The sequence below is a fragment of the Thamnophis sirtalis genome, unplaced genomic scaffold (genome assembly GCF_051295495.1).
Source record: "Thamnophis sirtalis isolate CommonGarterSnake01/CBP01778 unplaced genomic scaffold, rThaSir2_p1.2 scaffold_1, whole genome shotgun sequence".
NCBI classification, from domain to species: Eukaryota; Metazoa; Chordata; class Lepidosauria; order Squamata; family Natricidae; genus Thamnophis; species Thamnophis sirtalis.
The window spans coordinates 78,353,887-78,368,774 of NW_028261381.1; the positions used below are offsets into that span (position 1 = coordinate 78,353,887).

Here is a 14,888-nt window from a genome sequence, read left to right on the forward strand (position 1 = left end):
TTCCCAGCAGTCTCTCTCTCTCTCTCTCTCTCTCTCTCTCTCTCTCTCTCTCTCTCTCTCTCTCTTTCATTTCCCAATTACCATCATTTGTTTTGATATTGTATGTAGATAGTTAGAGGTCAGCTTTCCCCCCTCATGCCAGCTTTTGTTCTGGTATTTCAGCTATGTGCTCCAGGCATGGAGCTCCTCATTTTAAAATGGGCACACACTCAAGGGCAACAAAGCATCAAGTCTAAGAAGTCTTCTAGATGACAGTGTGGCTTTTGGGGTTCTTTTGCTTTTGTTTATTTTTTTTTATAGCTGAGATTCCCCTTGTTCTCGTGACCTCATTTACAAAAGAAAGAGATTTTTTAACTAAAGGTATTCCAATCCAGGTTTAACGGTGAGTGTCAAAATTCTGGGATTCACCCTGCCTCTCACTATAAAACTAGTATTTCTGCTTTTACTTTGTGCTGTTGTGGGCACTAATGTCACATAAGGAGGGGGATTCTATTGTGGGATTCTATTCAGGGGTATTCCGTGTTTTCCTATCGCTTTCCAGGGATACTTCTTCATTTTATACAGGCTCCCTCAGTCACCTCTCCTTTTCTCTTTCCTGCTATCCTCAACATGTTCAGTATTTGAGAATAATTCAAGATTAGCCACAGAGGAAATTTCCTCTTGTTCTCTCGGACAGGACAGCTTCACATATGCTCAGGGGCGATTCAGCAATTGTTTTTCCTCATTATTCCAAAACATCTCCACTGAGCAGTACTTATTGGAGTCATGCTGGTCTGCCAAGAAAGCATCTCATGGGGGATTCCTACTGGTAGCCCTCATTATATTACTGATTCGTATTTATATCTTTAAATTAAGGTTTAGATCATACCTGTATGATGAACAGATATTTATTCATCCAAGGATTTGGGTTTGGCTAGTCTAAAGAAAAGGACTGTGGGTGACACGATAGCAGTATTCCACTATTTGAGAGGCTGCTACAAAGAAAAGGAGGTCAACTTATTTTTCCAAGGCAGGAAAAAGAAACTAATGGATGGAAACTAATCAGGGGGAGAAGCAGTCTGGAATTAAGGAGAAACTTCCTAACAGTGAGGACAATTAACCAGTGGAGCAGCTTGCCCTTCAGAAGTTGTGGGTGCTTCATCACTGGAGGTTTTTAAGAAAAGACTGGACAGCCGTGTCTGAAATGTTATAGGGACTCCTGCTTGCGCACAGGGGTTGGACTGGAAGACCTCCAGCTCTATTCTTATTAATTAATTAATGATTAATTCTGCAACCACTCAGTCTAATAATTTTACGAGCTTCTCTTTCGGGGTGGTATAGAGCTGCTCATTCTGCTGGGTGGGACCTTGAACTTCTGCCTCAAAATCCTACCAGACAGAAGTATGGGTGCTAAATCTGGCTTTCAAAACACCGCCTAGATGAAGTTCACCTAAATGCTGAGTGTTGTTTTGTTGGTCTTCACAGGTAGTCCAAATAGACCAGAAGCTGAATCTCATCACAGATTTGCTGCACCGCCTGCTTTCCAGCCAGCAAGGAAACCAAGGCAGCACCAAAGCATCTCCCAGGAATGATGTCAGCTCTAGCCTACTTTCCAGCAGCGCTCTCCCAACCTATGAACAGCTAAACGTTCCAAAGGCACTGCAAGATGATGGTTCCTGATGCCACGGAGATTTGTTTCCTTTCATGAAATTGACACTCAATATTATGAATCTTGATGAGGGTTGGGGATAAATTTAAGCTCAGAATCAGCCATACAAGCCTGACACGTTACTTTTAAGCTAATTTTACTGTCTTCTTATCTGTTGTTCCAAAGAGAATAATTCAGACAACTAACAAACCTTAAAACCCACACTGTGTTGTTATTCTTTATTCATGTGATGCACTCATGAGCTCTAATATCTCTCTCGCTCTCTCTCTCTCTCTCTCTCTCTCTCTCTCTCTCTCTCTCTCTGTGTGTGTGTCTGTGTGTGTGTGTGTGTGTAAATAAATCTGCTACAATCGATCTCAATATTAAATCAGTACAGGTAGTCCTCGATTTACGACCACCATTGGGACCAGAATTTCTGTTGCTTAGGAAGATAGTTGTTAAGTGAATCATGTCTGATTTTACAACATGCTGCCATAGTTGTTAAGTGAATAGTCATTGCAGTTCTTAAAGGAATCCTGGAGTCATTAAGCAAATCCAGGTTCTCCATTGAATTTGCTTGCCAGAAGCCAGCTGGGAAAGTCACAAATGTGATCCCATGATCCTGGGAAATACATGTTGGTTGCTAAGTGTCTGAATTTTTGATCACATGACTATGGGGATGGTGCAATGGCAATAGGTGCAAAACTGGTCATAAGTAACTTTTTTCGGTGCCGCTGTTAGTTCAAGTAGGCACTAAATAAATTGTTGTAAGCCAAGGACTACCTGTAATTGGTCCTGATATTAGCAAAAAGACAATCAGTGTATGTGCCCAGGATATTGTGCTGCTATTGCTGCTGCAAACATCATTCTGAAGTCGTGCACAATCATACATAATTGAAATAGTTTGAAAATTCCACAACTTTGCTTGGCTAATTGCATCCTGTGGCCCTTCAGTAAGAATAATACTTGAACTTAGTTAGATCTGAATTCTATTCATGACTCTGCTGATAGTGATATAGGTTTGCGCACTAGATTCCAAAAGAGAATGTACATAAATTGCCATTCTATGGACTGGCAAGAGTATACACTGAATAATTTTCCTCCCACACAGCATTTTCCTTGTTTATTCTACACAATATTGTGAAACCTACCACATTTAAGACAAAAATCTGCCTCTCTTCAAGGAAGAATCAGTGCTTTAATCAAAAACTGTATTGTTTGTAAAGAAAGATTTCTTTTGTATAATATTGTAATAGAATTGGGACATTGAAATATTGAATAGGAACTTTTTAAAAATAGCAATTATATTGCTGCCAAATAATTTATGTTCTGTAGTATTTATTACTATCCTGGGTATATTTGTCAGAAAGAGCTTTCAAAGCGCACAGCTTTGTGTATTGAAGTAGGTTTAGTTTATTTCTCCGTGTACAGCAATAAGGTCTAGAATAACTAGATCGTGTTGATTAGGAGTTTGAAAGTGATGCTTTGGGGAAACACAGCAGCTTTGAACTTTATTTGAAAATGTACTGCCAAGTCAGATACACATTCATTTCTTTCTTTTCCTGGCACACTAATACATAATGTCCAACAGTAATTTGTGAATATTGTTCCTGCTAAGATATACAAGCTCTTGAGTTTGTTTGGTTATTGCAGAGAAGTTCTACTTGCTGAATGTGGAAATGGCTCTGCGCTCGTCTGTTGGAGGTTCGTTCTTTATATCCAAGCTGTTAAACAAATGGGAAGCAGGCATACCTTATATTTCTGCAAATCCTGTTCTGTTGATACAGTTGGCTCTTTTGTGGGGTGGGGGGCCCCATATGCAGGATGACAACAAGAGCTATATCCATGTTCTTATGCAGAGCAGATGCTGGAATTTAGCTCTCTGGAAATCTCATTTGATATTTATTTTCTGTTTAAATCAGGTTTCTAGCTCCTTTGGGAAAGGAAATTTAAATTGTATGGCCAGGTAGCATCAGAATCATAGATGGGATGTTCCTATTGCCTCTCTTCATCTCAAGCATAAATTGGTTCTTACACTCAGCTACGAATCACAAGCACAGCTAATCTTTCTATGAGCATACATATTCCTATTGGGAATCAAAAATCAAAGAAAACTAGAGAAAGAGGGGGCTTTCTAAGCCCAGGGTAGGAGAACAATCAGAATTGAATGAGCTGACGTTAAAGTTCTACAAATATCTATATCTAAGCTTCGTTTGTAGTTTCCATGAGGAAAATGTTTCTCTGTCACATAAAGGGAGTCTCAAATACACAGCTTCATGTTTTAGTGCATAGGAATTTGAAACTATACAATTCAGAAGCTACAAGTGTTAAAAAGTTGGGATGACAACTATATCTAGGCTGCAATAATATAGATGGCAACACAAAGACAGGAACAATTCTAACACTTTAAAGCTTCTAATCTGTTTGGAAGTTTGTGGCCCAGATATTGTCACTATAGATGTATATTCTGTTCCATTGATGATCCTTCATGTATCAGCTTTCCCTTAATGACAGATGAGCCTCTTAATGACAGAAAACCTTTTCTAACTAGATACGTCTGTGCATTACTGAGTATTACACAAGAATAAGCATGGAAAGTGAGATATAGAAGTGTTTAAAGCCTATCTGTTTGGTAGCATTAACTTTTGTTCATAAAAATTAAATCTAAATTGCTGTATGGTGACAAAAAAAGTCATAAAATTCTATGTCCATGGACAGCATGGCAACCTAAATAGTATTAACTAGTAAGTGCACAATCATAACTACAGAGCTGCGGATACTATATCTAAATGCTTTCCAAAATGTAGTTCTTTAAAAGCCAGATATTATTATGACTTTCATTTGGAGATGTTAGCGTTCTTCTGATTCACATTAATGCTACTGAGAATATAATATGTATTCCTTTTTTTTTTTTTGGCTATCTGTGCCTATACTACTTCCATTGTTTCCTAAAGAAAGGTTAATATAGAACATTTTAATGATGATATATTATTTAATGCTAATTGGAAATTTTTAGTTTGAGTGTATAAAATATAGAAGGAACTCTTTTGCATAGAATAACATTTTGAACTTTTCCCTTATATGGAAATGAATATTGAAGGATGCAAGTAAAGGCGGAACTCAACCAAATCCCTTTGGCAATAACTCCTGTCCTAAAAGTTAGAAAATAAAATACTTAGAATCATAGATAATTTCAGCCTTTTAAGAATCGATGATCTGATAGCAATTATATTTGTTTCAGATATTGGAGGGAGGAGGAAATGGGGGATAATTATGAAGTACTTTCTCAGGTTTTTTTTTTTGTTCCATATAACTTTACAAAACTAAACTCTAGAGATTCAAAAAGGAGACATCATAACTGGATAATATCATTGCACTTAACCAAAAGCCCAAACTGTAGCAGATTCGACTATCTGTTCCTACTGCAGTTCAGTGTAAATTCACAGAAATAGCCAGGTCACCACTGCAAATGTTTGTTACCAAAGCAACCTCTGGTTTTATGAATTATCATGGAACACATTCAGGATCAGAGGATGACTTTTTATTATTTACATGTCTCACTGAAACGAAGAAACTGTATACGATGTTTCTCCAATAGTCTGTCTGATGCTGCAGCTTGTTTCCAACTGCGGCGATGCAGATGCCACAAGGAGAATTCTGCAAGGAGATCCACTCTTTGTCATTCACCCAAATGATAACGTTCAACCATCCAGAAAACTGTATTTATTTCTTCTTATTTGTCTAATTGCCTTTTAAAACATACAAAATGAGAGCCATCATCACTGCTGGGGGCAAAAAGTCCAGGATTCATAATTGTGGAATCCATATCCAACAAAAGAATTTGACTTACTAAAATTGGTCATCTCCAATTCTGCTCTTGAGCAAATCTGGTCTATTTCAGTGGGACTTGTGCAGCAGAATTCCCCGGTTGTGTCTTGTGATCCAAATCTATTGTGCTGTGGTACCCCAAACAGTTCCTCCAAATCCACTGCCTGTGACAATCCTGTCATTTTGCTTAATCCGTGCACCAAAATATACACCTCATAGCTTTTTGTATATTGATTGTACACATTTCATTATCTTCTTCCAGATAGCAAAGCATTTTCTAATCCTCACATGGAATTTTAAATATATTAGAATTTATCTATTCCTCCAGTGTACAGTACATACATTTTTAAGGGCATACAAACTTTTTAAAAATGTAAATGGGAATTATTTCAGGGCATTATATTTTATAAGAAATCAAAGGAGAACTGTTAAGATTTTCAGTCTATTTTTTTAAAAAATAATGTTCACTATTGTAATTTTAAGATGTTAATTTCTTAATAAAATATAGGACAGAAATTGTACTTTCATTGGGTCTGAATTTCATGCAAGAGTCAATGAGTTTTTAAAATGGGATAAGTATCACGTAAATGCAATTGCAATATAAATAGCAGAACAAAGATTTATTCTATGTGTATTTGAAGTGCTGCAATAAACCAGCAACACAGTATGTTGCAATCCAGTATACGATTCATATATTTTATTAGAGATGTCACTCAAAAGTATCTGCATTTTGCACCTTTTATCCTATTGACCGACTGGGGACATTAGATATAGACATAACAAGAGCCTTGTTCTATTCTTGATATCTACTTTGTTCCACTGAATAGATTTTTAGAGTCTCCTTTCAGCCTGCTTCCTGCAGAAACAATAAAGTACCATCTTCTTGGAGTTTGAATTTCTGTTGCATCAATGAACAGTCTTCCATTTGCAGGAAGGAATTTTATCCTAGGAGGAATTTTCCAAATAAAAAAGCAATAAGGTAATTTCTGTCACTCCCCCTGCCCCCAGCAAATCCAGCTCTACCTCCCACACTATGCCAAGAGATTTGTGCACACAACATGAACTAAACATAATTTACAGAATTAATTTTATGGAACCACAAACTAGCCAAGCAGATTTTAATTTAATGTGGTATGCAGACTTATGCAGAACTCTCCCCTTCACCTTTCCTCTGGGGCAGATTTTAGATAACACAAGGATTTCAGAAAGAAGGGGCTGAAAAATCCCCTTCTCCCTCACTACCTTCAGCCAGCAGAAATATCCCATTGGTAATGTTCTGCTATGTACAAAACAGTGAGGGTTCTAGTTTAGACACATACAAGATAAAATATAAAGACAAAAACAAAACAAGAACTAAGATCAGTCAGTAATTTTAGCAACTTCTTCTGCTATTGTATATAAGGTATAAAGCTTAACATAGTGAAAAGAGGTTATTAGTTCCTCTGAGTGTTATGAAATGTTTATAAATATTCTAGCTACATTTTAAAAAACTTCCAATACATAAAACTTGGGGCAATACAGAATGGTTTCCTATTGAAGAAAGAGAAACAAAATAGGCTTCAGAATAAGAAATCAAGCAAGAGAACTGGGCACAGAGTTATAAAAATAACCACACATTTTTAGTGGATCTCTACTGTATTTGTATCCCTATATTTTTTTTCAATCTTTCAGGTATGGCCTAAAGGGAAGGGGTGCTGGTTTGACATTTGGCATTTTCTCTCTATATGAAGAGCATGGAAAAAATGAATAACTAAAGCCAGCCCTGAAATCTTGGAGAGTTAGTAGATTTCCCTCCTATTGGTGTTAGAGTTGCTCTGGCGAAATGCCCAAAGATTTAGCCGGAGCTAATCCAACCTTGGCCTTCCAAGCAGGCTCCCTCAGAACAAAGCAAACAAAGCTTCTCTAGCCCCCTTGGTTGGGTTTCTGCTAAATCACTTGGCCAGGTGCAGCATTATTCAGATCAGCAGTCCTCCACAGTCTTTGCAGAGAAGCCAATGGTTTAGAAGCAAGCAGCATCTTTTTTGAGTGCCATAGTGTGTTCTATGTGAGTGCAACTGGTGCTTTTGCCTTTCAATTTGGCTTGAGAGCCATTGTCCAAAACTGTTGTTTTTCTTCTGTAACCCACCATCTGGCAGACAGTAATGATAAAAACACCCTGTTTCCAGTAGCTTACACCTTAACCTATAAGGGAATAAAACATAGCCCTCAATATTATTTGTTTCTAAATCTTTGTGGGGGGGGGGGGGTTTAAGGGCAACAAATGTCCCTGTGTGTTTATATTTTTAAGGAGCTGATTAATCAGCCTGATTTAGATTTGATATTTGTAAGCTCCAATTGGAATCTTCATGACATTTAATTTGACCCAGATATGACTGAATGATATGGGCTCCAGATAAAGCTAACATTCGTATACAAGGAAATAACTGTTGATTGTAGCACAGTTCAGGATTCAGTCCTATATTCACTTATCTTGTTTTATTTAACAGAAGGACAGGAACTGTCAATAAAGATAGGAATGACCCAATGGATGGATCAATAGTGAATAGGGAAATGTTCCTGGAGGTTTAAGAGAAGTAGTAGCAGAACTTAAGGTGCCACCCTTTTCAGCAGACCAGTTATATTAAAGTTTGAAATTTTAATGTAATGTAATTAATCACTTAGTTGTAATTAAGACTATTAAAATTAATTGATGTAATTGACTTTAATTACATTCCATATATGTAATTACATTTCTTAGGCAGAATAAACCTATTTTGCCTATTAAATTATGTCAGGTGTGATACACATAGACACAAAACATGTGGTTTATGTAGTTATATGACGCACATTTCTCATATTTACTTAGGATTCTTAGCTAGCCTTTTCTGTTTTCTACATTGGAAAATATGCTTTGTACTTGCAAAGCAGCTTTCTATGCATCATACTATCAAAATGAAAATGAAAATATATCCAACTTCCAGACAAACCTGCATATTTAAATTTTCACCCTGCCTTTGGGTGAAATTTTAAAATATGGACAAGTTTTTATTGAGCTACTAATGGCCTAATTCTCCAAATTATTTTTTCTGCCTTAGGGGCCACTCTGAGGTCTTGGAGTTTATCAAGAGGGTTACAGGGCTCAGCAGCTTTCCCCTTCAGAACCCAGAAGGGGGCCAACCTCCCAGAGTGGGATTTGAGAAGTGTCTACCTCAAAAGTTGGATCTTTTTAATGTAAGCAATCCCAACCTTCTAAAGCCCCACCTCCCCAAGGGGGACTGAATAAGAAAGGTGGGATGGAAGAGACTGCATGTAAAAGTCAATTCCAACCCATTCAACTCTCTCTGCTATACTTCTATCTGGGAATACATTTACACAGCCTTTTGACTAATCTAAATAAATTAGCTCCCACCGAGAACAATAGGATGAAAGTGTTTTCGCTCATTAAAACCAAACCAACAGGCCTCTTCTGCCTTTCACTCTTAACTGGCAGGCCTTTAGATCTTAGGGCACAGAACTCTGACCAATGACAACAAAGGTCTCTTCAATTTATTTTTATCATGTTTATCCTAGTTTGTGAACAACTGTATTTTAATGTCTTATGTGTCTAATGTGTTTTAATTAACTATCTTGGGCAGTGTTTTGTAACAGAGATTCTCCAAAACTCTCTTGGTCCTGATGGGAGTAGCTAGTAGTCTTCACTATATAATGATTCACTCAAATATTTAATTCACAAAACTAAAGTAATAACATTGACTCATGGATGTTAAATGAACTAAAAAAGAACTTAAAAACAAGGGGCCAAGTCTTTTAACATGAGTTGTCCAGGTGGGCTTTAAGCCCTTTGGGAGATTATTTTTTATATCTATCTGACTTGTTTTATTGTCATGTTGTTTTCTACAAATCCAAAAACTATGAGCCTGCTTCCTTAAACCAAAAAGCTTAGATTGAAATATATATATATATATAGATAGATAGATAGATAGATAGATAGATAGATAGATAGATAGATAGATAGATAGAGATAGATAGATAGATAGATAGATAGATAGATAGATAGATATAGATATAGATATAGATATAGATATAGATATAGATATAGATATAGATATAGATATAGATATAGATATAGATATAGATATAGATATAGATATAGATATAGATCCTCTAAAAAACATGTGTGAAAAGTGGTTTTGTTGACTAAAAGTGATCAAACATTGCCAAGAATTTTTTTATAACTGTCATTTGTCAATACTTTGGTGTTATGTCCTCGACTTGCAACCGGTCGCAAGTCCTCGACATATGAATCACATCCCGACTGTCAGCCCAGCAACCAGAGGCTTGCGCCTAATGCTTAAGACGCACTGGGCTGAGAGCGGGCTTTCTGCTGTCTTCCTATTGGCTGCCCTGCTTGACAGCTTGAGTATAAATAGCTGTCAAGCAGGGCATGGTGCTGAATTGTAAATAGTTGTGCTCTGTTCCGTTCCTGTTAATAAATTGTTCGTTCCAGTTATCTCATCTCTACGAGTCTTGTCTTTCGCCACAGAATCTACCATTTGGTTCCAATTAAAATTTGCCTAAAGTAGGTGTACACTTTTGGCCATGTAAGGACTAGTTTATTCCTTGCTTCAGATTACAATGTAGTGACTGAAAAGCAAAATTCAAAGTCAAATTTTTCTCTCATAAGAGTCTACGGAGATTCTCAGTCATCCAAGTCATGGTTGTCCCAAAGGTGCTTTTTCAAGAGGCAACTGGACTTTCTGGTTTTTCTTTGAAGATGTTTCGCTTCTCATCCAAGAAGCTTCTTCAGCTCTCTCGCAAGAGCTTCTGCAACCACAGGCACCAGCAGATGTCGAAGTGATATACAACATTTATAGCTCACCTATTGATAGCCAAGTGTGAATTCTTGTGAACTGCTTGACAAACATTTGCAGGGCAACAGCTAGCCACTCTTTCCCCATTATGATTTCACAGCTGCAAACTTGGAATTTGTTTTTTTTTTCCATTTAAGGAAACTTAGGAGACTTGATCAATACCTCAGTAAACTCAGTTGTTCTCACTTCTCTTGCCAGCCAGCAGAATTTTGTCCTTATCGGTTTATTTCACTGTACAGATCAGATATACAAGAGGCTTACCTTTTGGCACCATTCCATTTCTTCTTCAAGAGATATCCAAACTGATCATTTCATGTCTCACTGGCTTTTCTCTCCCCCACCCCTCTCTTTTTGCTGCTGTTCCTCTTTCTGGCATCTATAAAACTCCCCAAAGGCCTAAGGAGAAGAAATGGCTCTTCCCATTGTTCAATATGTAAATAGCTTTTTAAAAAGGAACATTTCTGGAGAGAAGGGAGAGAGAAATCGGATGTTTCCGTACCATCTGGTGAAAATACCTTTGTGGTTTTGAATGGTAAATGACCAAGGAGGTCTCAGAGGCATTTTATTTCTAGATGATAGAGCTAGGAAGATAAATACTCGCTAATTATCCCTGTCCTGAAATGCAATTCACCTGGGTCGAATCCCAGTGGTAAAATTGGCAAAATGAAAATGGGATATTATAACCAAAGAGGCCACTTTTGTTTTTAAAGTTCCTTTCTGACCACCACAAAAAAAAAAAAAAAAGTGGAACAGATGGTGCCCTGCTCTCCCTTAGCACACATTCCTTTACTCTGTCTTCTCAGATAACTGAGTTATACAGCACACGACCATCTGGTCTACGACACATCTTGTGTCCCACAAACAATAGCCTGGCAAGCCTCTTCAGGGGCGGGGTTAGTTTCTACGGTAACAGCAGCATGTGCAGCTCTCGGCCTCATTCCGAGTCAGGCCTCCTTACTTGCCTCTATTCTTTGCCCCGCTATTGTTGTGCCCTGAGCTTTTGCTGCTTGGTTACTCCGAGACTGGTCATATCTGGGAGCATTTCGTCGTCGTCCCCAGCAGCTATTGTCTCATTGCATTTGGTTCTATTATTGATGTTTTCAATGTCCAATGGCTGACCGAAGCATCTGCTGGAGAATGATACGGCCAGGGCCTTAGGAGAAGCAGTTTCACAACTCCTCCCTCCTGACAAAGCTTTGAATTGATGGAGATGGTAGTTCGACAAGCCTTTCCAATCGGCAGCATTGCACTGCAGCCCTTGGCAGAGAGGGGGGGGGAGTGTTAGAGGCGGAGAGAGGAAGAGGAGTTGAGTGACAGTTGATTTATGTATTCACTCCATCTTAGGGGAATCTCAGCAGCCAAACGGAAGGAAAGCAACCCTCGTAGCTGCCGTCTGCATGAGCATTGCTCTGCTCTTTTGCAAGACCGATGCAGAGATGCAGGCAGCAGGATCCAGGTTTGTATCAGGGACAAAGGACGGATGGCCTGTTTCCTAAGATTCACACTGTCTGGGAAACTGGAATGACTGAAACTCAGCCCTGCAATCTCCTAGGGCCATCCCAAGCTTTGGGGCCAAGACTTCATCAAAGGCTTTCTATGTCCTATCAGATGCAGGAAAGACCTCTCAAAGCCTCCCGTTATCTTTAGATCAATAGAAGCACTCCCAGGCATGTGGTCCTTCTGAAAGCATCCTTCATTCTTCTGTTCTTGCTTGCAGCAGCTGTTCCCTTCACTCCCTTCCAGCCTGTTGTCAAATCTGCACCAGCCTCATCCCTGATTTAGTCACACCCCTGACCTCCACACTGTCTGTCTCCCTGGCCTTTCAAGTGGGCACACTTCCTCTTTGCTAGCCTGATCCCAGGTAAGGTTGAAACTGTGGAAAGGGACAGCTTATCCACGTGCGTAAAAAGTGTCTGTGCAGCTTGTCCTGGATCCACTGATTAAATCATAGTGGAAGAAAGTCTAGTTTTGTGTGTACCACTCAAGACTGATGAAAATTTAGATTACTGCAGTAGATGCCTGTCCACTCTCTCCATCATTTTGCGAACATATACACACACAATTTCCCCAGTAATTGGCTGCAGATCTTCTCATGTGCCATTCCTGTCCCAATATCCCTACTGCACATGTGCAGATCTTTTCTTTTTTTTTTCAATAACATTTTTTTTTGTTACAAATTTTAATTTCTTTTTACAAACGAAGTGTTGTCTGGGTTTTCCCCCCTTTTACATTCTCTCTTATACATAATTTGTTTTACATCACATTGCCATTCCAATATCAGCCCCATTATTTTCTTCCCATATTTCCATCTTAAATTTAATTTTTTCTTAACCCATAGACAATATCATTATTCACCCTTTCAGAAAAATATATTGAATTTATCATTTCATTTTCCGTTTGTTATTCTAATTTCTATAGGTAGCATACATCATCAAACTCAATTTTAATATAGCAAGCATTTTACTTGATTGATTATCCACAATTAACAATGTTATTTTATTTATCTATATATCATTAGCAGTAGTAACATATTTCATTTTCTACTAATACATCTCTCCCTTCCTCCTTTCCTAGCCATTTTCTCTTAACTCATCTCTTGCTCTCTTTGATGTTCCGTTTTTCATCAGTTTTCTGTTTGTCCTTCTATCCCCTACTCTTGAATTCCTTTTTTTTTCTTTTATATGTATTATATCTTTTCTTCTGGATTTTCCCTCTCCTTCTTCTATGAATTATTTAAGTAACCCTCCCTAGGATTTCTCTTTTTACCTGAAGATCTTTTCAGAGGTGTCTCAACCTCCATATCAGTTCTTCCATCAGTCCACTTGCACACACAAACACACATGCACATCTTCCCATTATGACAGATGAACAGACATGCACACATCTTCCCAGTATGATTGTCCATTCAATATGATCTTTTTCCTTAAAAAAATCATATCCTAAAGCACAGAATCGCCTCACAATTTGGGAACTCTTGCTCTATGAGAATTGCTACATACATTGCCCTGAATTCCTTAAGTAAAAACAAGATATAAATCTACAAATAAATAATTTTATAAATAAAGTTTCAGATACAGCTAGTAAAAAAAAAATCCCAAAAAGTTATTTAAGAAAAAACATGATCGGTATCCTTCTACTTCTCAACAGCAAGCACGGGGTTAATTTCAGTATTATAAACACACTGTTAACTCCGTCTTCCTGCAAAGAGAAATTTCCCAATTTGACTTCTTGCCAGAAAAAAAAAAAGAGAAAACCTTTTCAGCTATGGGGCAGAGCTACAGCCATTGTGTCTGAATGCTAGAAATGCTGCTCTGAGCCTGGCAGGACATATTGCTGAAAGTTTGCTAAGCTAGAGCTATCCAAAATGACAATAGTGAAAAGAAGTACAGAACTATTTAAACTGAAGTTGTAGTCAGTAGAGGTTCAATACAGCTGAGCATAGGACTTATTCAGTTTATTAAAAATTATATTCTTCATTAGTACCTAGAGTTTTAAAAGTTGCAATTAACAACAGGGCTTGCTCACACATTTACACACTATTCAAAGACCAGAAGGTGAGAGAAGGCATGTGGGACAGTCAGAATGAAAAGAAGTGAAGTAGCATTTTGTTTTACTACTGAGTTCTGTTTTCATGTAGACTTCTATAGGCAAGTCATTGCTGGTAACAATTTTAATCTGCAAAAGACAATATATGACCAAAAAAATCCACATGGCCAAAAAGCAAAATGCATTAGCTTAAGCCTGTGGAAATTTCTTCAAAAATGGCCCCATCCCTGATTGTTGATGTTGTTGATGTTTGTCTATGACAAGAAATTCAATGATAAGACTCCCAGAGCTAATGGCTTCTTGAGGTTCCTTTAAAGTTAATAAATGAATTGTAATATAGATGATCACGATCCACATTTAGGATAATGCATGGAACAATATTTTGGAACAGATGTGTGGGAGTACAAGCAGATCTTTGCGGGTATAACATTTTTAATTTTTTTTCTTTCATATACATTCACAAATATACATTCTTATAAGTATTATTAACATTATCTATTAACTATTAGCATTTATTGCTATCTTCTTACAGATATAGAAAGCACAGTTGGGGTCACATTCTTGCGGCCCTATACTTCCATCTTGTTTTACAACAACTCTACTCCTTCCTTCTTCTCAACCTCCCTTCTCTGCCATCTTCTTCATGCAGATCTTTATAAACACTGTTTACCAATAACATACCCAATAATAAAACTGAAGCATAATGAAGCACAGGAAATGTGACAACACCATGTTAAATTACTATTTATTACTTACTTCTTCAGTACAGTACTTGTTTTCCTATCTCAATGAGAATGTAGTGCAGTCATTTGGTGAAGTGTCATCTTCAAATTTTAATCCATTAATTAAGACACTACAACATACTTCTTTGGATTTGCTGCAATATGCTAACACAGAAACCTCTCCGGAAATCCACAGAAGAAAGTATCTAAATTATTGTTATTTTTCAATAATTTGATTCATAATTGATTTAATAACAAATTACTGTAATTTTTCATTTCTCAAATTTTAGGGAATATTCACATGCAGTAAAGGCT

At 37.5% G+C, this 14,888-nt stretch overlaps 1 protein-coding gene across 2 annotated transcripts in view; it reads left to right on the forward strand.

The window, feature by feature from the left end:
• Positions 1–4,159, forward strand: part of KCNQ1 (potassium voltage-gated channel subfamily Q member 1) — a 360,955-nt gene extending 356,796 nt beyond the window's left edge. For both annotated transcript variants that reach the window (XM_087716811.1, XM_087716814.1), the window contains one exon: positions 1,465–4,159. In XM_087716811.1, coding sequence (XP_087572937.1) covers positions 1,465–1,659 — 195 coding nt within the window. In that variant the 3' untranslated portion in view covers positions 1,660–4,159. The remainder of the gene's footprint in view (positions 1–1,464) is intronic.
• Positions 4,160–14,888: the final 10,729 nt, after the last annotated feature.